Below are 22,542 nucleotides of genomic sequence, written 5' to 3' on the forward strand. Positions count from 1 at the left end.
ATGAAAATAAAAGTGTTTCTTGATGTGACATCAGCTGTAATGTTAATAGCGGAATACTGGGAAATGAGTTAATACCAATAAAATGAATGGCAATTTAAAGTTGTGCAGGTACATTGCACTAGCCAAAATGACAGAATTAGTAAGAAATGCTCAGGCCAAAGGTAAACAAGTACCATTCCACAAACAATGTTTGGTTGTGCTTCGATTAACTTCATAGACATCATGGAGAAACTGATTAAATAAATGAAAACAGATTATTTGTAACTTTAAAAAATGTCAAAGGCACAAAGAGATAGAGGTCACTAATACAGCAGGGATTCAGACTTGTTTCACAGAACAGAAAGAAAGTTGCTGTGGGAGGAAAAGGGACAAACACTTTGTTATCAGGGTTCACATATCCTGTTAAAAGGGAAAATTATTTCATGTGAAAAGCCTGTCAGGAAATGCTGTTCCTAAAATTCCCAATCAGGGGGGAATGCTTTGATATTTACCTGTGAAAAGAATTTTGCATGTTAAGATTTGGAACCTGGAAAGCTCTTGACTTTTGATGGGCTAGTTTTTTTTTTGTTTTGTTTTTTTGTAGCCTTTTGTCTTAAGTAGCCCCTGGGGCAAAGACAGATTAAGGGTGATTTCCCTCAATGGTTCTGACTTTTCTTTTACATTTGGAAGAAACCTCCTCTCCCTCCTTACAGTCCCCCCCCCCGTCCTCTCTCTCTCTCTTCTTTAGCTGATCTAGCCTCTGTGCATGTGCAGAGTTCATGTCTCAGCAAACCTTTTGTACTATTGAAAATGTTGCATCCTTTGGCTAAATTAACATTTGAATAAGGGAAGGGAAGGGTATGGAGTAGATTTTGAAAACAGGGTTTGATTTTAAACAAAAAAGAGAAACTCAGCAATTTAAGTATTTACCAAAGCTAGCGATTTCGGCCCAAGCAAACGAGACTGCTTCCTTTATGTACAGGAAAGGGCTAATATCCCTCTGGCCATTCGCGGAACAATCAACCGCTCTCTTATTTATGAGTAAAAATGGCCAGAGAGTTAGAATTCATAGGAATTTTTTTTTTTTTTTAAACATTCTCAGTCATTTCGGCCTTACCATTTGCAGACAAATGGATTGGTCAAGGCTAATTCTACTTGATTATCCATTTGTATGTGCTTAAACTTTGAGTAGACTTTTAAGTCTGATTTTTGTAAATAATAGACAAAATGATAAACACTGTAATCACTTAAATGCTTGATATCACCAGTTCTGCTTCAAACATCATGGCTTTCACCTCTCATCACACCTTTTAAAAAACAAAGAGCCAACCTGGGCTGAATTTCAACTCATCAGCCACAAATTGGGAAAGTTGAAAGGGACCTGGGGTCATCTAGTCCAACCCTAAAATACAGGGTTCATAGCAAGATTTGTACTACCAGAAACACACACATACCTATAGAAATTATCTTTAAAGGAAGATTGAAGTTAACATTTTTCCTAAGATAGGGAGAGGATCTTTTATAAAGCAAAGTTAATTCAATTGAAATAACCACTCACAAATAATTACAACAGCCATAGATTTGACAATTTTGTTGAACTTGCAGAGCAATAGTAAGCCTAATCTATGCCCCCCCCTTGCAGTTTCCTTTAAAGGAAGCTTACTCAGGAGTAAATTTACCTGGCACAGAATAAGAAGGAGAAGGAGGGAAAAAAAAAAAAACCCTGAAAGAGACAGAATGAAACAGGGGGGGGGCATTTTCTAAGAAAAGAGGCCAGGAAGTCTTATAGAGACTGATATCAGGAGCCTTACAATAACTCTTCTGTCCAACCAAATCAAAGTTAAAACTGGACTCAGATATTTTCTTAGAAGGAACACCATACTTTCATAGGCATATGCTTAATGAAATACATACACTGCATTTTAGCTTGAGAGCAGTTGGCTCAACTAGGCTTTTGCAGCAGAAACATTAGGTTATCAGCACCTTCCAAAATAAGACTGTAGACTCGCAATCTCAAAAGTTGGGGCAAAGCAAGAGGTGGGGTAAACATTTGCACACTTCATTCTCATTTTCTCTTATTTAGGACTGCTAAGATCCAGCATGACTTCCTTAGATTTAAATTTTGAAGCAAGCTTGCAGTTTAAACTATGCACACTTAAGAAAGGCAGTCTGCCAGAGACAGAAGGAACAGACAACACACATAACGGACAACATGTAAACATACATATTCTCATATATGTATTAACAGACAACACACATAACAGACAACATGTAAACATATATATTCTCATCCTTTAGTTGGTTATTGCAAGGAGATGGGCCACTACCTTTGGCTTCATTAAGTGAAATTAGTAGGAAGGTCCCACATGGTTTTATGAGCCTCCTTGCCTCTTCAAACACACCACCAGGTAATCAGACTGGTAGGGCTCACAACGCTTGGTTGACTGGGTACCCCTTTATAGATGCATGCGTTGCTGTTGTTGCTTTTTTGCTTTTTCCTTTTTTTTGGGGGGGGGTGTCTGGGATAGAGAAGGGGAAAAAAGAGGGGTTGATTAGGATTGGTATGTCTAGGGGTTTGGTACGCTTAGTACAGGGACGTATAGTAAAGAGGAGAAGGGGCTTCTAGTTGCCTGGCAACTTCCTTAGTGGGTTTTAGAGAGCTCTAGCTATCCGGTTCCTTGCGTTCCATTTCCTATTTCCTTATTTCCTTATTTCCTATAACCTGGGGTCTCTTTCCACTCTGCCGGTCCTGCCCAATTCCTCATGGGCTATCCCTCCTGGCAACCTCCTACCTATCGTCACATCTCAGGAAAAGGGGCCCTACTGGACGCCCGCGCCATGCAGTGCCAGATCGGGTGGTCCCTGGATAGAATTTCGGGTCGAAAATCCCCCTTGCTTTCGGAAGCGAGCTTACAGTACACGTGGTATGTAGCTCGACCGGTGCGGCTGGGATTGGGATAGAAAGCAAGACCACTTCCTGCCCCCTAGAAAGGACGCTCGGGAAGATCGGAAAGAGAGCTCCAACCCCTTGCTTTCAACTGGGATGTCCGTTGCAGAGAGTCGGCTATCTTTCAAGTCGGGTCTCTCCGTCTTACTTTCGGGCTCCCAATTGGTGCGGCTGGCTGGAGATTTTAAGGAAAAGGGATAGAGCTCAGAACCCCCCTTTCGGGTTGAGCAGCGGTCCACGGTCTCTCTCACTAACCGGACCAAGAGAAAGGCAAGAAGGAGCGATAGAGAGGAGGGCAGAGAATTCAGTTGCCAGGAGACTTCCACCCCCTTCCCACCAGTGCACTGGATTTTCCTTTTTCCTTATACTCACACGTCTTCTATGATGATCCCGGGATCGATGAATAAGCCGTCTGGATCCCTCTTTTGCTCCCCGGCTGAACTCCTAGGGCTTTCGATTACCGCCCAGAAGATGGCTGGGGGTCCAAAAGGATCTTCCCAGGCAAAATGGCCTGGAGCCGGCTGAAGATTTCGGGGCCCCCAGTCAGCAGCTTGGGAGAACCACAAGCCCCACGTTGGGCGCCAACTGTTACGGAAAAAATCTGGGTGCGGGGTTACTCTGCCACCCAGCTCATCGGACTAAGTCCGTGGGTCCCTGCGGAAGAAAATGAGCTCAGCCGGACGCAGGAGCAAACTGCAGAAGATCCAAGTTTATTGCGCAACAGGTTCAAGGCGAGATTGAACAGCGAGAAAGGGGTGGCATGGACTTTTGAGATTTCCCTCCATGTCCCAGAATACAGTGCATGAAACGTCACGAATACATTATGGGAAGGTTGGGTTTCACAAGTTACATCATGAATATACTTTACACGTCATGAATACATTATGAAAAGGTGGGATTACATTAATTAGCATTTTCGGATGAGGGAGGGGGGATATGCGGAGCGGGAAATATACATAGATACACATTTATTGAGTACCGGTGGTGGCAAGACAATGGGCCAGGAATATACATCGTCTGCCACCTAGTATTGCCCGAAGGAAGGATTTGCAAAACTATCTGACAGGATTAAGAAGTTCCTGCGTACGTGACCTGCCGCTTCGGGGATTATGGAGGTAGGGACAGCATCATGGAGTCCAAGGGGAACTGAGTTGAATGGCACCGAGAACGAGCAGATCAGAACCACGGCTGATTTTATATCAATTTTTGAAGATTTCAGTGATTTCTAAGCCACTCTGTACTAGAGAGCAAAAGCAGAAACAGAGTGGATACATTGTAACAGGATTTTGACAGTATTACTTGAGAGATTATGGAGGACAGGGGAGGGGTGATGGAGTCCTAGAGAAATTGAGCAAATATATTGTAGTGAAGAAGACATTGCCCCCCCCCCCGTTCCGTATCAGCAGGGAGCCCGGGGAATCTGCCTCCTCCTCCTCGGCGCCTGAAACTGAGGCGAGGCTCAGATCCCGAAGGGCGGGAAGTTGGGAAAAGGCGGGAAAAGTCGTTGAGGGGAAGAAGCAGCGGGGGGAGGGGCTCCTCCTCTCTCGCCCCTCAGAGACACGACGGGGACCCTCTTGGGAGGGGGGCAGAAAGGGGTCTCTCTCTCTCCCCCCCTCACAACCCCCTTGCAGCGGGGGGAGGGGCTCCTCCTCTCTCGCCCCTCAGAGACACGACGGGGACCCTCTTGGGAGGGGGGCAGAAAGGGGTCTCTCTCTCCCCCCCCTCACAACCCCCTTGCAGCGGGGGGAGGGGCTCCTCCTCTCTCGCCCCTCAGAGACACGACGGGGACCCTCTTGGGAGGGGGGCAGAAAGGGGTCTCTCTCTCTCCCCCCCCTCACAACCCCCTTGCAGCGGGGGGAGGGGCTCCTCCTCTCTCGCCCCTCAGAGACACGACGGGGACCCTCTTGGGAGGGGGGCAGAAAGGGGTCTCTCTCTCTCCCCCCCCTCACAACCCCCTTGCAGCGGGGGGAGGGGCTCCTCCTCTCTCGCCCCTCAGAGACTCGACGGGGACCCTCTTGGGAGGGGAGCAGAAAGGGGTCTCTCTCTCTCCCCCCCCCTCACAACCCCCTTGCAGCGGGGGGAGGGGCTCCTCCTCTCTCGCCCCTCAGAGACACGACGGGGACCCTCTTGGGAGGGGGGCAGAAAGGGGTCTCTCTCTCTCCCCCCCCCACAACCCCCTTGCAGCGGGGGGAGGGGCTCCTCCTCTCTCGCCCCTCAGAGACACGACGGGGACCCTCTTGGGAGGGGGGCAGAAAGGGGTCTCTCTCTCTCCCCCCCCTCACAACCCCCTTGCAGCGGGGGGAGGGGCTCCTCCTCTCTCGCCCCTCAGAGACTCGACGGGGACCCTCTTGGGAGGGGAGCAGAAAGGGGTCTCTCTCTCTCCCCCCCCTCACAACCCCCTTGCAGCGGGGGGAGGGGCTCCTCCTCTCTCGCCCCTCAGAGACACGACGGGGACCCTCTTGGGAGGGGGGCAGAAAGGGGTCTCTCTCTCTCCCCCCCCTCACAACCCCCTTGCAGCGGGGGGAGGGGCTCCTCCTCTCTCGCCCCTCAGAGACACGACGGGGACCCTCTTGGGAGGGGGGCAGAAAGGGGTCTCTCTCTCTCCCCCCCCTCACAACCCCCTTGCAGCGGGGGGAGGGGCTCCTCCTCTCTCGCCCCTCAGAGACTCGACGGGGACCCTCTTGGGAGGGGAGCAGAAAGGGGTCTCTCTCTCTCCCCCCCCCTCACAACCCCCTTGCAGCGGGGGGAGGGGCTCCTCCTCTCTCGCCCCTCAGAGACACGACGGGGACCCTCTTGGGAGGGGGGCAGAAAGGGGTCTCTCTCTCTCCCCCCCCTCACAACCCCCTTGCAGCGGGGGGAGGGGCTCCTCCTCTCTCGCCCCTCAGAGACACGACGGGGACCCTCTTGGGAGGGGGGCAGAAAGGGGTCTCTCTCTCTCCCCCCCCTCACAACCCCCTTGCAGCGGGGGGAGGGGCTCCTCCTCTCTCGCCCCTCAGAGACACGACGGGGACCCTCTTGGGAGGGGGGCAGAAAGGGGTCTCTCTCTCTCCCCCCCCTCACAACCCCATTGCACTCCTCTCATGGCGGAAGGGGACCCCACCCTCTCCCTGCCTGGCGAGGGGGCAGCCGGGCCAAGGGGGGTCTCTGGGCGCAGGAGAGCCTGGGGGGAGGAGGGGGGAGAGGAGAGGAAGCGCCCCTTCTCTCTCTCTCAGGCAGCCCCATGTCTCTTCCCACCATCTCTGGGCTTCACAGAGGACCCCCCCCCTGGGCTGGGGGGGGAGGAGGGACCCCCCTGGCTTCCCTGGCTCAGCCCCTCCCCCACTCTCCTGACCCACAGGGGGAGGGGCAGCCCTTCCCTCCTCCTCACTCAGCCTCTCCCCTCCCAGCCTCCCTCTTTGCAGATTGAAAACCCCCTCCTTCTCTCCCCGCAAACCCAGGTCACCCCCCCCAGATATGATGCCCCCCCGCAGCCATCTCGCCCCCTGCTGTGGGGAGAAGGAAGGAGGGGGGCCAGGCCCCCATGGAGCCCCCGAGGCAGCGCCGTCCCGTCCTCTTCCCATCCCAACACAGGGAGGGGCTGCTCTGTGGATGTAGCTCTAGGGGCAAGCGCATCCCAAAAGGAACCGGAAGTGTCGCTGCTGAATGCGCCGGAAGTTTCCAGGAAAGGGGAGGAGGGGCGTCAGTGGAGAAACCCCCCCCCCGCCCTTTCTATTGCACATAAGGAAAGCGAAATAATCTGGAGCCAGGGAGGCGGAGGACCAAGAGGTAAAGAGGGAAATAGAGGAGGGGGGTAAGAGGGGAGTACAAAGAGACCCCCCCCAAGAAAGCGCCCTCCCTGGGGCCCGTCGACAGGGGCCCCGATCCAGGCGACCCAGGGGGGAAGGGGGGACCCAAGACCTGCAAGATCTCCTGGGCAGCAGCAGCAGCACCGCCAGACTCCCCTTTCTCTTTCCTGGGGGGCCGAGAGATGCTCAGCTGCCCTGCCCCCCCCCGGGAGGCCTTGGCGGGAAGGGGAAGGAGGACCCCGAGCAGGGCTGGGGGTGGGGCTGAGGCCCCCCATTCTCCCTGGGGTCGTGGGGGGCCTGGCTGGGTCCCCAAGAGACCAGCTGAGCTTGTTCTGGGGATGAGCTTTCGTGTGCATGCACACTTCTTCAGATTGGACAGTTTTCTGCCTGAAATTTGGGGAACACTTTCTCTTTCCTCGTAATAATATCTCTTTCAAACTGTGAGCCTCTCCCTTCATCTTGTCCAAAGAAGATGATTTGATGGTATTGAAACCAATCCGCCACCACACCTCCCACCTCATCCTGTTTATTCAGTTTTATTTCTTCTTCCGAAAAGTCCAAAAGATCTCTGTAAGTTGCCCATTGCTTCTTCCCTATTCCTTTTTTTAAAAAGCTGTTGCTTTTGTGGGTGGAAGCCAAAGAGGTGCTTTTCTTTCCAGCAGATTATTATATTTATCCCATACTGTAAAAAGGATTTTCTGAATAACCTGATTCATAGAGCTCTTGTGTGTTTTAGTTTTATCCTGCCATAAATAAGCGTGCCAACCAAACATAGTCTTACGACCTTTGTTATAAGGAAAACCTGCTCCTTTCCCCTTATGGGGTATCCAAGAGCCCATATAGTCCTTAAGTGGGTTCCATATAGGTAGGAGAAAATAACAGAGGCCAAGCAGAGAATATGGAGAAGCAAAGTGGCTAGTAAGCGTGATTTTTATTGCAACAGTGCCCCCCCTCACCACAACCAGGAGGGAGGTGTGCAAGGCCTTATATAGTCTTTTGAAATTGCCCACCCAAGACCACCCCCCCCCAATATCATACAGAAGGAGACTGTCTACAGCAGGAATATATCACAGGAGGCGGTCTACAGCAGAAAACCTGTCCTCAAGGATACCTGTTAATGGTCACTGACTGCATTACCTGGGCAGCCTGGGCATTCTTTTGTGATGGTAAATACTTTAGTTCCTGAATCCAGGTCAGAGGCTCACCCTGTTCATCCCTCCTTAAGGCAGTATTTGTAAGCACAAAGACAATGGGAAGGCTTCCATTTGCCTTCTTTACTGCAGAGGAATATTTGAATACATTTCTGAGCACAATTCAAAGTGTTGGTGCTCCCTTGGACAAAACAAAGACACCAACCAGTTATAACTTGGAGCAAAACAGCAGCCTGTAGGCTTGGCCTTTATTGAACTGTTGCAACAGGGTGTTCCCCTCATTTGCAAGAGAGAGGAAAGACAAAGAAAAATGGTGTGCAAAGTCTTATAAAGACTTTTGAAATTGCCACCCTCTAGGTCAAGCCCACCCCCAGAAACATCACACCTTCATCACAGAAAGGAGGGGTTGAGGGAGGAGTTGTGGTGGTAACCTGAGTGTCCTGTCACCTGGCAGGTTCCTCCTTTCCCCCTGCCCATGAGTCACTTCCAGGAGACAAAGGGGAGTTGGCAGTTTCCTGCCCCCAGAGGGAAGATCTGATCATTGTCCTTTGTTTCAGTCGGTGCTGAATCCACTCCCATATGCAAGTTCTTTGTGATCTTGATGGTCTTCTGTCTGGGATCATCAGGGTTGACATAGCAACTGGGCAGGGCTCCTGTGGATGTGCTGGGATGGTGAAGGGATTATGGCTGACCAGAACCAAGCCACCCCCCTTTGATAGTCCTTGTCATATGGAGTAAAATAAAAATGGAACACTGCAAATCCGATGTATGGTTGATTTTTCTATGAATTTATAACAGAAGTGTGGCGTATGTAGTGCGTGAGTGTGAATGTGTGTGAAGTTTGTACAAACTGAATGATTGGGGGGGGTTCCTGCTACAGTGCTGACCTTTCAAGCCCTAAACGGCCTCAGTCCTGTATACCTGAAGGAGCGTCTCCACCTCCATCGTTCAACCTGGACACTGAGATCCAGCGCCGAGGGCCTTCTGGCGGTTCCCTCATTGCGAGAAGTGAGGTTACAGAGGACCAGACAGAGGGCCTTCTGGGTAGTTGCGCTTGCCCTGTGGAACGCCCTCCTATCAGATGTCAAGGAAATAAGCAGCTATCTTATTTTTAAAAGACATCTGAAGGCAGCTCTGTTTAGGGAAGCTGTTAATATTTAATGCTTTACTGTTTTTGACACTCAATTGGGAGCCACCCAGAGTGGCTGGGGAAACTCAGCCTGATGGGCAGGGTATAAATAATAAAATATTATTACTATTATTATCACCACTATTATTATTATTATTATTATTATTATTATTATTATTATTATTTATTAGGCAGCCAGGCTGAATAGTTGCTGGGGCTGGGGAAGGTGGAGGCAGCCCAGAAACTGCATCTGAGAGCCCCTGCACCACTTGAAGGCAGCCAGCCGCTCCTCAGCGGAGCTTCCCGCTGCTGCTCCTACTTGTGTGCAAGGAGGAGTGGAGGCAGGGATCTCTCATCGCAAAGCCTCCACTTCGGAGAGATCTCCGCCCTGCTCTTGAACAGGGGTGCCTTCAGATGTCTTCCAAAAGTTATGTAGTTCTTTCTCTCTTTGACATCTGATATTGGGGGGCGTGTGTTCCACAGGGAGGGTGCCACTACCGAGAAGGCCCTCTGCCTGGTACCCTGTAAATGTGAGGGAACTGCCAGAAGACCCTCGGAAGTGGACCTCAGTGATGATATTTTCTTTTCCTTGTGTTAGATGCATGTTGAAACAAGGTGTGATTGACATGGGCATGTCTGGATCACAGATTTCTGCCCAACACCACTCCTCTTCCGGGACATACCTGTGATGTATTGATGACACTATGATAAATGTGTTGTGGGAACTATTAAAAATTCATGTAATCTTTGTCCTGGACCTTTTCTTTTTTTGCTCTCCTTAGAGATTGAGACCTTTGTTGCACAAATAAATGATCAGCCCTTCTGGCCACTGATTTGCTTCCTCATTGCTTGCCTGCCGTCTCGCGTTTTCTGATCAATCCAGCATCCGCAGCGCTAGACTCCAGCAAAGTTGGAAAGCACTTTAAGGTAGGGCACCCCAAGACTTGTTATTTTCACCTGGAAGGAGTTGGGGAGCTGTCAAAACCAAACCCCAGTTTTCCCCATGTGGCAAGACCACCTGGAATAATTTTATATATCCATATGTATCCATATATCCATGTATCTAACTGGTTTTTAATAGCTAAGGCTTCAAGGCTTCAGCAGAACTAAAATGCTTAGATTTTAGAAATCCAAAGCTGACCTCTGTCCCATTTCTCCCCCAGTGTCTTGCTAACATTTGAAGGAAATAATAAATCTGATGTGCTGGCACTTTCCTCCCTTGGAGACAGCTCCTCAGCGGCTGAGTCGGGGGAACTGGAAAAAATAGTTAACCGCAATGTTCTAGCCAGTAGCGGGGGCGGGGGGTTGTCCATGCTTTCAAAATAAGTTTCTTTTCCTCTTTCTTGCTGTAAATTGGGGGAAAGGGCAGGCTGACGTACCATCTGAGAAAAAAGCAGAAGCAAGGGCATTCTTTACATGGTCAGGGGAAAAGCTTGCGCTCATTGGTTTGATTTTTGCTGCCATATACGATTATGTCAGGTTTCGGCTGTTTGTGCTGCAGTATAAAACCCCACTCCATAAGGATTTCGCTGCCCAGGCTCTGGAAATTATTCCACTGGGTCATTATTGCTCAGCAATAAAATATAACCTTCTTTTTCTCCACTGCTGTGTCTGTCAATTCTTGGACACAACTTGAGTGGGCCACAGGTATTCTAGATATCCTTGCCACACCCATGACACAGAAGTTGCAGAGTCCGGCCAGCTGCTGGATGTGTCCCAACCCATAAAACAGTGTTGGAGAGGCTGCGTCTAAGACCACGTCTTTCCTTTTTGGGGGAGAGAAGATAGTGTTCCCCAGGTGACTGCTCAGTGTCCCAGTGGGGCTGCTTTGGGGGGGGAGCACTCTTCTCTGCCCCCCCTCCCTCAAGGCTGGCTCCATCTCTGCCCTTCAAAAAGGATCTTGCAATGCAAACATTGGGGGGAGCCCCCCAGCCCTTCTCCCACCCTTCTGATCCACGGGGAGGGGAGCCCTTCTCAATCTTCCTCTCCCTCCCCAAACCTCCCAATCACGTGGCCCCTCTTCCTCCTCCTCTCCAGGCCTCTTCTCTTCCGAAAATGAGGGAGGAGACCCTTCCCCTCTACCCTGCCTCTCTCTTAAACAACTTCTTTCCTCTCTGGGAAGCGGAGCTCAGTGACCAAGGGAGAGGAATGTGGGGCAAAAAGGGATTCTTCCCTGTCCCAGGAAACATCATTTCCCTTCCCTCCAAACAAGCTCTTTCAGTTCTTTCCTGTCCATCTTGGGTGGCACTGCACGGCATAGCTCATAGCTTCTCTGAGTTATTCAAGCCCCTTTGCCACGGCAAGGCAGTGATCCATGAAGGGGACAATGGGTATTATTCACCTTTAATACTCACCTTTTTCAGTGTCACACATATTTTTATCTTGTGATCTTCAGGTAAGAGAGGTATAGAAATGTACCGTATTTTTCGCCCTATAAGACGCACCGTCCCATAAGGCGCACCTAGTTTTTTTGGAGGGGAAATAAAGGGGGGGAAAATTAATTCCCCCCCAGGCGCGGGGCTGGGTCGGGGGAAGCCCGAGTTTCCCCCAGCCCCAGCCCCCAAACAGGCAGCTCTCTGCAAGCCGTGGGAGCCCAGCGCTGGCTCCCGCTGCTTGCGGAGAGGTCCACGAAGCCTGGACGTGCTGAGCTCAACGCGCGCAGGCTTCAGCATGCCGGCAACAGCATGCAGGATGCGCACCGACCCCTCTCGCTCTCCAGGCTTCAGCGAAAGCTTGCATTGGCCCATAGGACGCACACACATTTCCCCATCATTTTTCGAGGGGGAAAAGTGCGTCCTATAGGGCGAAAAATACGGTAATAAATAATTCCCAGTTGGAGCAGAGCTAGAATATCCAGAAGCCCTAGGTCACCCACGGCAAAGGAGAAAGAACAGTGAGAGAGGCATGGACAGGGAATCTCCACTAAGATAAGCCAGTGTCAGGAGGCAGGTGCGAGACCCGGTGGCATATAATTATTATAAATAATAATAGGGGTGGGTGTCTCAATCTGGCCTTCCCAGCGGTCAGGCTCCAGCTGCTTTCCTTCTGCATCTCCAGCTCTCTCCATTCAAGAATGCAAGGCTGAGAGATGGAGGTCCAACCCCAAGAACATTCTCCAACTGAGCGCTCCTTCAACCGACCACAAGCACCAAGCCTTGTCACTAGACTTATATATGGGTCCCCAGAACTGGTCACTATGCACCACCTGAGGCCAAAGGGACTGTACAGGTGATGAATAAAGATCTAGAGGTCAAAGGGGACAAAATGTGGCCCAAGGGGTGGAGGACTATAGTGCAGAGGATGAAGAACTTCATGATGAACTTAGGACCCTGATGAATCTTGGCCAGGTTCATGGAACATAGAGCAGCTCCCTTTCCTGTGAGAAACCACTTTTTATAAAACGTAAAGCCCACAGTTCAACCGTATTCTAAGATAATGCTGCTTCATTAACAATAATTAAGGGTTATAAAAGGCTGATGGTGCATGACCATTATTTTACATTATTTCATTTGCCTTTCCTAAAAATTTGGAACATATGGAGGACTGGAGAGATTGTACAAGACGTTAAAATAAGAGCAGGTGCTAATTGATGTGTGTAATAGTCCTTTGTTCTCTTCCTAGAAAATTTTCTCCCCACCCCATCGAAAGAAGACAATGGAGAAGGCAATCAGAATTCTGGAGGGCCATGTCTAATGGGAATAATGAAGAAAACATTTAAATAAATGGAGTGTGAAAATAGAACATAAACAATTTGAAAGTATGGAGTGTGGAAGGAGCTTCACTGACAGCGGAAACCTTAGAAAAGACCAATGGAGTCACACAGGGGAGAAATCATTTAAATGTATGGAGTGTGGAAAGAGCTTCAGTAGGAGTGGACACCTTAGAATTCATCAATGGACTCACACAGGGGAGAAACCATTTAAATGCATGGAGTGTGCAAAGAGCTTCACTGACAGTGGAAACCTTAGAAAACACCAACGGAGTCACACAGGGGAGAAACCATTTCAGTGCATGGAGTGTGGAAAGAGCTTCAGTAGGAGTGGACACCTTAGAATTCATCTACGGACTCACACGGGGGAGAAACCATTTAAATGCATGGAGTGTGGAAAGAGCTTCACTAATAGTGGACACCTTAGAATTCATCAACGGACTCACACTGGGGAGAAACCATTTAAATGTATGGAGTGTGGAAGGAGCTTCACTGATAGTGGAAACCTTAGAATTCATCAACGGACTCACACAGGGGAGAAACCATTTAAATGCATGGAGTGTGCAAAGAGCTTCACTGACAGTGGAAACCTTAGAAGACACCAACGGAGTCACACAGGGGAGAAACCATTTCAGTGCATGGAGTGTGGAAAGAGCTTCAGTAGGAGTGGACACCTTAGAATTCATCTACGGACTCACACGGGGGAGAAACCATTTAAATGCATGGAGTGTGGAAAGAGCTTCACTGATAGTGGACACCTTAGAATTCATCTACGGACTCACACGGGGGAGAAACCATTTAAATGCATGGAGTGTGGAAAGAGCTTCACTAATAGTGGACACCTTAGAATTCATCAACGGACTCACACTGGGGAGAAGCCATTTAAATGTATGGAGTGTGGAAGGAGCTTCACTGATTGTGGAAACCTTAGAATTCATCAACGGACTCACACAGGGGAGAAACCATTTAAATGCATGGAGTGTGGAAAGAGCTTCACTACTAGCGGAAGCCTTAGAATTCATCTACGGACTCACATGGGGGAGAAACCATTTAAATGCATGGAGTGTGGAAAGAGCTTCAGTCAGAGTGGACACCTTAGAATTCATCTACGTGCTCACATGGGGGAGAAACCATTTAAATGCATGGAGTGTGGAAAGAGCTTCAGTGGGAGTGGAGACCTTAGAAAACATCAACGGACTCACACAGGGGAGAAACCATTTAAATGTATGGAGTGTGGAAAGACCTTCAGTCGGAGTGGAGACCTTAGAATTCATCAACGGACTCACACAGGGGAGAAACCATTTAAATGCATGGAGTGTGGAAAGAGCTTCACTGGTAGTGGAAACCTTAGAATTCATCAACGGACTCACACAGGGGAAAAGCCATTTCAGTGCATGGAGTGTGGAAAGAGCTTCACTAATAGTGGACACCTTAGAATTCATCAACGGACTCACACTGGGGAGAAACCATTTAAATGCATGGAGTGTGGAAGGAGCTTCACTGATAGTGGAAACCTTAGAATTCATCAACGGACTCACACAGGGGAGAAGCCATTTCAGTGCATGGAGTGTGGAAAGAGCTTCACTAATAGTGGACACCTTAGAATTCATCAACGGACTCACACTGGGGAGAAACCATTTGAATGCATGGAGTGTGGAAAGAGCTTCAGTGGGAGTGGACACCTTAGAATTCATCAACGGACTCACACAGGGGAGAAACCATTTAATTGCATGGAGTGTGGAAAGAGCTTCAGTGGGAGTGGAGACCTTAGAAAACATCAACGGACTCACACAGGGGAGAAACCATTTAAATGCTCCGAGTGTGGAAAGAGCTTCAATCGCAGTGGAACACTTAGAAACCATCAACGGACTCACACAGGGGAGAAACCATTTCAATGCATGGAATATGGAAGGAGCTTCAGTACAAGTGGAGTTCTTACAAAACATCAACAAACTCATACAGGGGAGTAACAATATAAGTCCTAGGGAAATGGGCAGAGGTTCAGTTGTAGTGGAAGTCTTACAAACGATCAAAAGACTCCGAGGGGTAAGAGTTGTAATAGTGGTGACACCCACAGGCCATCAATTAACTCAAAGAAGAGAAAGCGTTTAACTAGAAGGAGTATGGATCCTGCTTTGGTTATTATGCAACGCTTTTTAGAGAGTAGAACCTTTTTCTCTCCAAGTTGACACTTTCTTTCACATCAATAGTAGGAAATCAGTCTTAATTGCAGGCAGCGTGTGTGAGCTTCTGTTGTTTGTAACGTGGTCTAGACATTTATTTAAAGGAAAGGAAGGTAACATTTCACAATAGTAAGCCTAATCTAATATTTAATGTGAATCTGTAGTGTTGCTGCTGAAAGAGGGCGGACTGAGAGTGAGCTGGTGTTGGTGTTTGGTGGAGGGAGCTGGAAATGTTTGTATCTGGGAATAGAGAGTTTCTCAAAGTGGAGCTGAGACTGGTGTTCTTGCATGAGGAGGGAAGGGGGCACAGGGAAGAAGGGGCCATAGCAGAGCATCTCAAAGCAATGTGCTGGGGGGCGGGAGCCATGGTGACACAAGTGTGTGTAGAATGCTATTCCCATAATGACGCAGGCGAGAAACCGTAAGGATGAGTATAATGGGGAAGGAGGTTCAGGCAGGTCCCCAACCCAGAGTGCTAAGGGTCAGCTTCCTCCAAATCCACCAGCTGCCCCAAGGCAGGAGCCACCTCTGGGCCTGAGGGTGGAAAGCCTCCCTCCACCTTTGCAACTGGACATGATCCGAGGGCAGTGATGGCGAACCTTTTAGAGATGGAGTACCCAAACTGCAACGCAAAACCCACTTATTTATCAGAAAGTGCCAACTACTGCAATGCGCTCTTTGTGGGGCTACCTTTGAAGGTGACCCGGAAACTACAACTAATGCAGAATGCGGCAGCTGCACTGGTGACTGGGAGCGGCCGCCGAGACCACAGAACACCGGTCTTGAAAGGCCTAAATTGGCTCCCAGTACGTTTCCAAGCACAATTCAAAGCATTGGTGCTGACCTTGAAAGCCCTAAATGGCCTCGGTCCAGTATACCTGAAGGAGCATCTCCACCCTCATCGTTCTGTCCAGACACTGAGGTCCAGCGCCAAGGGCCTTCTGGCAGTTGTCTCCCTGCGAGAAGCCCAGTTACAGGGAACCAGGCAGAGGGCCTTCTTGGTGGTGGCACCCGCCCTGTGGAACACCCTCCCACCAGATCTCAAAGAGAACAACTACCACCAGACTTTTAGAAGACATCTGAAAGCAGCCCTGTTTAGGGAAGCTTTTAATGTTTGATGCATTATTGTAATTTAATATTTTGTTGGAAGCCGCCCAAAGTGGCCCAGCCAGATGGGCAGGGTATAAATAATAAATTATTATTATTACTATAACGCGGCAATTCTACCTGTATATTCAATTTTTTTCTGTTTGTTTCACATTTCTTCTCTATGACTACTGTTGTAATAAATAATCCTTCATAAAAGTTATTTCCTTACATTCTTCATTAAATTGTCTTTCCATTGATCTGTAATGTTATGGTATAACTGAGTGCTTTTTTTCCTTTAAAAAATGCTTAGGGGGTACTTGTTCCGTTCGCAAAGTAAAGGAAGGATGGAACTCTGATTAATAAGAATACACACAGAGGCTTGAACCAGCAAGACTCTGGGAAGGGTGCGTATAATCGTCTCTCTGTGCTTGTCCGATTCCCACAGCCCCCGCCCCAGGCCGGTTTATTCACAAAAGAACTTTTTACAGTGTGTTCGTAAGAACTAATCAGATTTCTTCTGAGCATTTCCACAAACCCACGTGGGGAGAAAGTTAAACTACTAAAACTAATTAAGCACAAATATTTCTGGGGTAAACAAAGAAGAGCATTTAGCAACCCCGGAGGTCATAAACAAGCAATACACATGATAAGGAGGATGACCAGGAGGACAGCGGATCATTATCACCTTCATGTGAGATCTGTTTCCTGGCCCTAAGATTAAGATCCTAAGATTACCATATAGAAACCTACTTCAAAGAAACTTGCCCACTATCTCTATGGCCCAGGATGCCTGCCTGGCGAAGCAAGAAGCAACTGGGCTGTGTACGTGACAGGAGAAATGGGCAACAGGGAAAATGGCATGAAAAGGACATGAATGTAGAATCTTATGGGATTTAATCAGAAATTATCGTCAATATATCAAACCCAGTCAACACAATGTCTTCATTGTGGACACGATGGCTTGATGTACATTTTATAATTCCTCATGGTAATCCCAGCTGATCCCTACAGTACTCTCATTTTGACTCAAGAAAATCACCACCGGGGGAGGGAATAAATACAGTTGTAATTGGAGAAAATAAATACAGTGGTACCTCAGTTTTCAAACAGCTTAGTTCTCAAACTGCTTGCAACCTGAACTCTTCAAACCCAGAAACGAGTGTTCCAGTTTTGGAACTTTTTTTGGAAGCCGAACATGCTCTGTTCTGAGTATAACTTCCGTTTTGAGTGCCATACTTCTGTTTTCCTTGTGAGGGAAGGCGGGCCGGGCGGCAAGTAGGAATGGGATGGGGCTGCTCCGCTAGGCAGCGTTGCTGCTTGCACGGGAAGAGGAGCTGGATGGGGGCTGCTGAGCTGGGGAGGGAAAGGCTCCGTCACCCTTTCCGTTGAGGGCTTTGAGGCTGCACTCCCCTCAAGGGAGAATTTTAAAGGAGCCCCCCCTCCGCCTCAGATCCCCTGCAGCCCCGTGAAGGCAGCCAGGCTGAATAGTTGCTGGGGTTGGGGCAGGTGGAGGCAGCCCGGAAGCTGCATCTGAGAGCCCCTGCACCACTTCAAGGCAGCCAGCCGCTCCTCAGCGAAGCTTCCCGCTGCTGCTCCTACTTGTGTGCAAGGAGGAGTGGAGGCAGGGATCTCTCAGCGCAAAGCCTCCACTTCTGAGAGATCTCCGCCCTGCTCCTGAACAGGGCTGCCTTCAGAGGTCTTCCAAAAGGTATGGAATTCTTTCTCTCTTTGACATCTGATATTGGGGGGGGGGTGTTCCACAGGGAGGGTGCCACTACCGAGAAGGCCCTCTGCCTGGTACCCTGTAAATGTGAGGGAACTGCCAGAAGACCCTCGGAAGTGGACCTCCGTGATGATGGGGAGATATTTTCTTTTCCTTGTGTTAGATGGATGTTGAAACAAGGTGTGATTGACATGGGCATGTCTGGATCACAGGGCTAGACTCCCAGCATCCGCAGTGCTAGACTCCAGCAAAGTTGGAAAGCTCCGCCGGGGATGCTGCTTCTGTCTTCTCTTGCCAACACAGCCTCCTGCCCTGCCCTGGCACTTGGCTGGAGAAGCCCAACTGGGGCTACTGGGACGACAACTGGGACAGGTAAAGCCAAACATCTTCAGGCCTCTTTGCAGGTGGGCCAAAATCGCTCATTTCCCCCCGAAATATAGTCCGGCCCCCAACAAGGTCTGAGGGACAGTGGACTGGCCCCCTGCTGAAAAAGTCTGCTGACCCCTGATCTAGTAGATCCATTGTTGTAACCATATCAAAAAGTATTTGGTATTTTGCTTTCTTCTGAGACACTTTCCCTCAGTGTTCTGTCATAGTCCAGTGATACTACTCCATTAAATTCACCCGTAATAATTATATTTCTGTCATAAACCTCAGACATACTTTCCTCCAATAGTTGGAAGAAATCTCATGCGAAGAGGGGCTCTGAAACTGAAAGTCCCAGTCCCAAATCTTAATCCTGCCACCCTAAGATATTATGAGCAAGCCCCACATTCCTCTTTCCACCTGCAATAGGAAGGTTAGAACAACACTTAATACCCTGCAGGGATCATAAACGCCACAGTTGCTTTGCATTCACAAACGCTATGTGAAATATCAGTCGTGAACAGAATAATTTAAACAAGGAAACCAACAACAGTATTAAAAGAGAGGAAAAACTGGATTAAAAATGACCCAACCACAAGATGAGAAGTCTCCCTACTAAATGAGGGAAGGGGGAGGCATGGGGGGGGGCTTTTGAAGTCTCCCTGCTGGCAAGGGAATTCCAGAGCAAGGGCGCCTCTGTCTGTCTGGAGTCCCTCACTGCCTCATCTCCAGCAGGAAGGGAGGATTTCCAGACTGGGACCCTTCCCTCTTAGGGGGAGGTGCTGGGGCCTGGGCAGCTGGAGGGATGGATGGACATCAGCCTGCAGAAATGCTCCCCCCTTCCTTTCACAGGACTGTTGTGGTGTTGCTTGTGTGTGACAAGGCAACACTCAAGAAGAGTTCCCACCAACCAACATTACATCATTCCTCCACTGCCCACAAGAGGGCGATCTTTCCTCTACACATGGTAGAATCCTAGAATTGCAGAGTTGGAAGGGACCACGAGGGTCATCTAGTCCAGCCCCCTGCAATGCAGGAATATTTTGCCCAAAGTGGGGCTCAAACCCCCGACCCATAGATTCAGAGTCTCATGCTCTACCGACTGAGCTCTAAAAGGGAGAGTTTCAGTTCAAGCAGAGCTCAGAATAATTAGGGTTGCCATATTTCAAAAAGTAAAAACCAGGACAAGCCCAAAATTGCAGTGCTTTTTTTTTTTTAGACAAGGCCCCAAATAAACACCAAAAAAGCCCATGATTTTTTGATTGACTTGTCTTAAATTCAGGACAAAATGCCATCTTTTGGAAATTCCGCCTTTGAAATCTTTTGCTAGTCTTTCTTTTGAATGGGGTGGGGGGTTTTCAATCTGGCCAGTCCCCACGCAAAAGAATAAATGGAAACGTATCAAAAAGGGCAGCATTTGGAAACCACCTGGTTGCAAACCACTCTGGGTCCTTTGGCCTCCTGCTAGCAGAACTGCCTGAACTGGGAGCAGAGTAGGACTTACTCCCGAGTAAGCAGGCATCGGATGGAAAATTGTGTATCAATAAGGCTTTTGGCCGTGAATTTATACCTACAGCTAAAACAAAAAATGAAGAAAGACAGTCAGTTAGGATTACCCCCAAAACCCTTAAAACTATTTGTGAACCCCCCCCCCCCCGCCAGGCCTCAAAGCCTCGCCTCAAGCATCTGCCTTGAAGTGGTGCAGGGGCTCTCAGATTCAGCTTCTGGGCTGCCTCCACCTTCCCCAACCCCAGCAACTATTCAGCCTGGCTGCCTTCACGGGGCTGCAGGGGATCTGAGGCGGAGGGGGGGGCTCCTTGCAAATTCTCCCTTGAGGGGAGTGCAGCCTCAAAGCCCTCAACGGAAAGGGTGACGGAGCCTGTCCCTCCCCAGCTCAGCAGCCCCCATCCAGCTCCTCTTCCCCTGCAAGCAGCAAACCGATGGATTCTGCAGTCCAGGAATTCCCCCTTTCAAAGGATATCTCACCCGCGCGCCCCCCCTCCCAGTAAAAAGTCCTCTGGGGCACGAAGGGGGCAGAGTTTCATATTCCCCGCAAGACCTACATTGGATCCCAGTACGTTTCTGAGCACAATTCAAAGTGTTGGTGCTGACCTTGAAAGCCCTAAACGGTCCAGTATATCTGAAGGAGCAGCTCCACCCCCATCATTCTGCCCGGACACTGAGGTCCAGCTCCAAGGGCCTTCTGGCGGTTCCCTCCCTGCGAGAAGCAAAGCTACAGGGAACCAGGCAGAGGGCCTTCTCGGTGGTGGCACCCGCCCTGTGGAACACCCTCCCAGCAGATGTCAAAGAGAACAACAACTCCCAGACTTTCAGAATACATCTGAAGGCAGCCCTGTTCAGGGAAGTTTAAATAGGTTATTGTATTTTAATATTCTGTTGGAAGCCACCCAGAGTGGCTGGGGAAACCCAGCCATATGGGCAGGGCATAAATATTATTATATTCTGGCTGTAAAGCAAGTCACTTCTGCACACTTTCTTATACCCGCAGACTTCCCCAAATCGGCTAGCAAATATTGCTTGCTAAGGACAAAATATTGCCTGCTAGACATTCCTGTCTTTCTTCCACCTCCTTGTACACGTGTCCTCTTTTGCTAGTTAAGCATTTCCTTCGTATCTCTTCCTTAAAAGCAGAAGTGAAGCAGGAAACATCTTGCTTGTGGTTTTTCAGTTAACAGCAGTTTCTGGCTAGGCAGGAAGCGACCTTCTGACCTGTAGCTAGCATCAGCAGTTCCAAATAGCTGATTAGGCAGGAAGTGGCCTCATGACCTGTCTGTTTTAGACTTTTGCAAATAACTGCAATTTTTGGGTTTGAGCTGTGTAACCATCCTAGCAGAGTGCAGGAATTTACTATGTGTAAATAATATCAACAGAATAAAATATTGAGAGAAACCTATCTCCCTTTATTATTATTATTATTATTATTATTATTATTATTATTATCATTATTATCATTATCATTATCATTATCATTGGTTGGAAGGTCTGTCAATACTGCACTCATTTTACCGGGGGAATCCAGGGGGTGGTGTTTCAACGGGGGGGGGAGAGGGGCTGGTGTTTGGAGCTGGGCTGGGCTGTTGGGGGGCGAAGCTCAGCCATGCAGCCCTTGCTCCGCAGGCAGAAGGACCCCGGCGGAGTGCTTGGCATGCAGAAGGAGGCCCAGAAGGAGACCCTCCCCCTGCCTAAACCTGCCCAGCTTCCCCCCCCTCCCTGCCGCCAGTTGGGGGGCGGGGGCCGGGTCCCCATGGAGCCCCCAGAGCAGGAGGCCAGAGGCAGCGCCGCCCCGTCGCCTTCCCCTCCGGACACAGGGAGGGGGGGCTGCTCTTGGGGACGTAGCTCTAGGGACACGCGCGTCGGAAAAGGAGCCGGAAGTGGCGCTGCTGAATGCGCCGGAAGTTGCCAGACAGGGAAAGGAGGAGGGGCGTCAGTGGAGAAACCCCCCCCCCGCCCTTTCTAGTGCAGACAAGGAAAGCGGACTAATCCGGAGCCAGGGAGGCGGAGGACCAAGAGGTAAAGAGGGAGAGAAGGGGGGGGAATACAGGGGGGAATATGGGGGGAGGACAAAGAGACCCCCCCCAAGGAAAGCGCCCTCCCTGGGGTCGCCCGTCGACAGGGGCCCCGATCCAGGCCCCGACCCAGGGGGGAAGGGGGGGGGACCCAAGACCTGCAAGATCTCCTGGGCAGCAGCAGCAGCACCGCCAGCCTCCCCTTTCTCTTCCCTGGGGGGCCGAGAGATGCTCAGCTGCCCTGCCCCCCTCCCCTGGAGGCCTTGGCGGGAAGGGGAATGAGGACCCCAAGCAGGGCTGGGGGTGGGGCTGAGGCCCCCCATTCTCCCTGGGGTCGCCTGGCTGGGGAAAGGGAGAGAGGGAGCCCAGGGAAGGGTTAAAGGAAGGGGGAGGAGCCTCGACAGAGACCCCGCCCCTTCCATCACATCTTATTCCCTAGTCTCCCTGCTGGCAGTCCCAGATTATCTGTATTCACTAGGACTCATCTCCATACTTTGGATTGTCCTGAATACCACCATTTGGTAGCCTAGCCCAAACCCAAAAGTCCTGCTAGGATGCATCTTGGCTTCCCTGCAAATGAAACTGAGTGTGTGAGGATTGATAATATTGTCATTTATCCGTTTCAGATCCCTAAGTGGCAGCAGTTGCCAGGACATTGTCCTGTTCGCCTCTGTATAGTTCCAACCTTAGTTCAGATGTTGTGGTAGATTGCAATCAGGGTGGATTTGATATAAGTCAAATTGATTTGTCCAGTATACCTGACGGAGCGTCTCCACCCCCATCGTTCTGCCCGGACGCTGAGGTCTAGCGCCGAGGGCCTTCTGGCGGTTCCCTCATTGCGAGAAGCAAAGCTACAGGGAACCAGGCAGAGGGCCTTCTCGGTAGTGGCGCCCGCCCTGTGGAACGCCCTTCCAGCAGATGTCAAAGCGATAAACAACTACCTGACATTCAGAA

General features: G+C 49.8%; 2 protein-coding genes and 1 long non-coding RNA gene across 3 annotated transcripts in view; 2 read left to right on the forward strand and 1 right to left on the reverse strand.

Annotated features, from left to right (window-relative positions):
• The window catches only part of LOC309525776 (uncharacterized protein), a 55,526-nt gene extending 39,297 nt beyond the window's left edge, over window positions 1-16,229 (forward strand). Inside the window, exon 2 of the mRNA XM_082211316.1 lies at window positions 12,613-16,229. Within this exon, the coding sequence (XP_082067442.1) occupies window positions 12,751-14,670 (1,920 nt within the window). The 5' untranslated portion in view covers window positions 12,613-12,750 and the 3' untranslated portion in view covers window positions 14,671-16,229. The remainder of the gene's footprint in view (window positions 1-12,612) is intronic.
• LOC309525844 overlaps window positions 1-22,542 on the reverse strand; it is a 57,121-nt gene that overhangs the window by 19,880 nt on the left and 14,699 nt on the right. The window lies entirely within an intron of this gene.
• LOC309525760 (uncharacterized protein) overlaps window positions 1-22,542 on the forward strand; it is a 61,006-nt gene that overhangs the window by 11,231 nt on the left and 27,233 nt on the right. The window lies entirely within an intron of this gene.

Source organism: Podarcis vaucheri (genome assembly GCF_965113315.1).
Source record: "Podarcis vaucheri genome assembly, chromosome: 2".
Lineage (NCBI taxonomy): Eukaryota > Metazoa > Chordata > Lepidosauria > Squamata > Lacertidae > Podarcis > Podarcis vaucheri.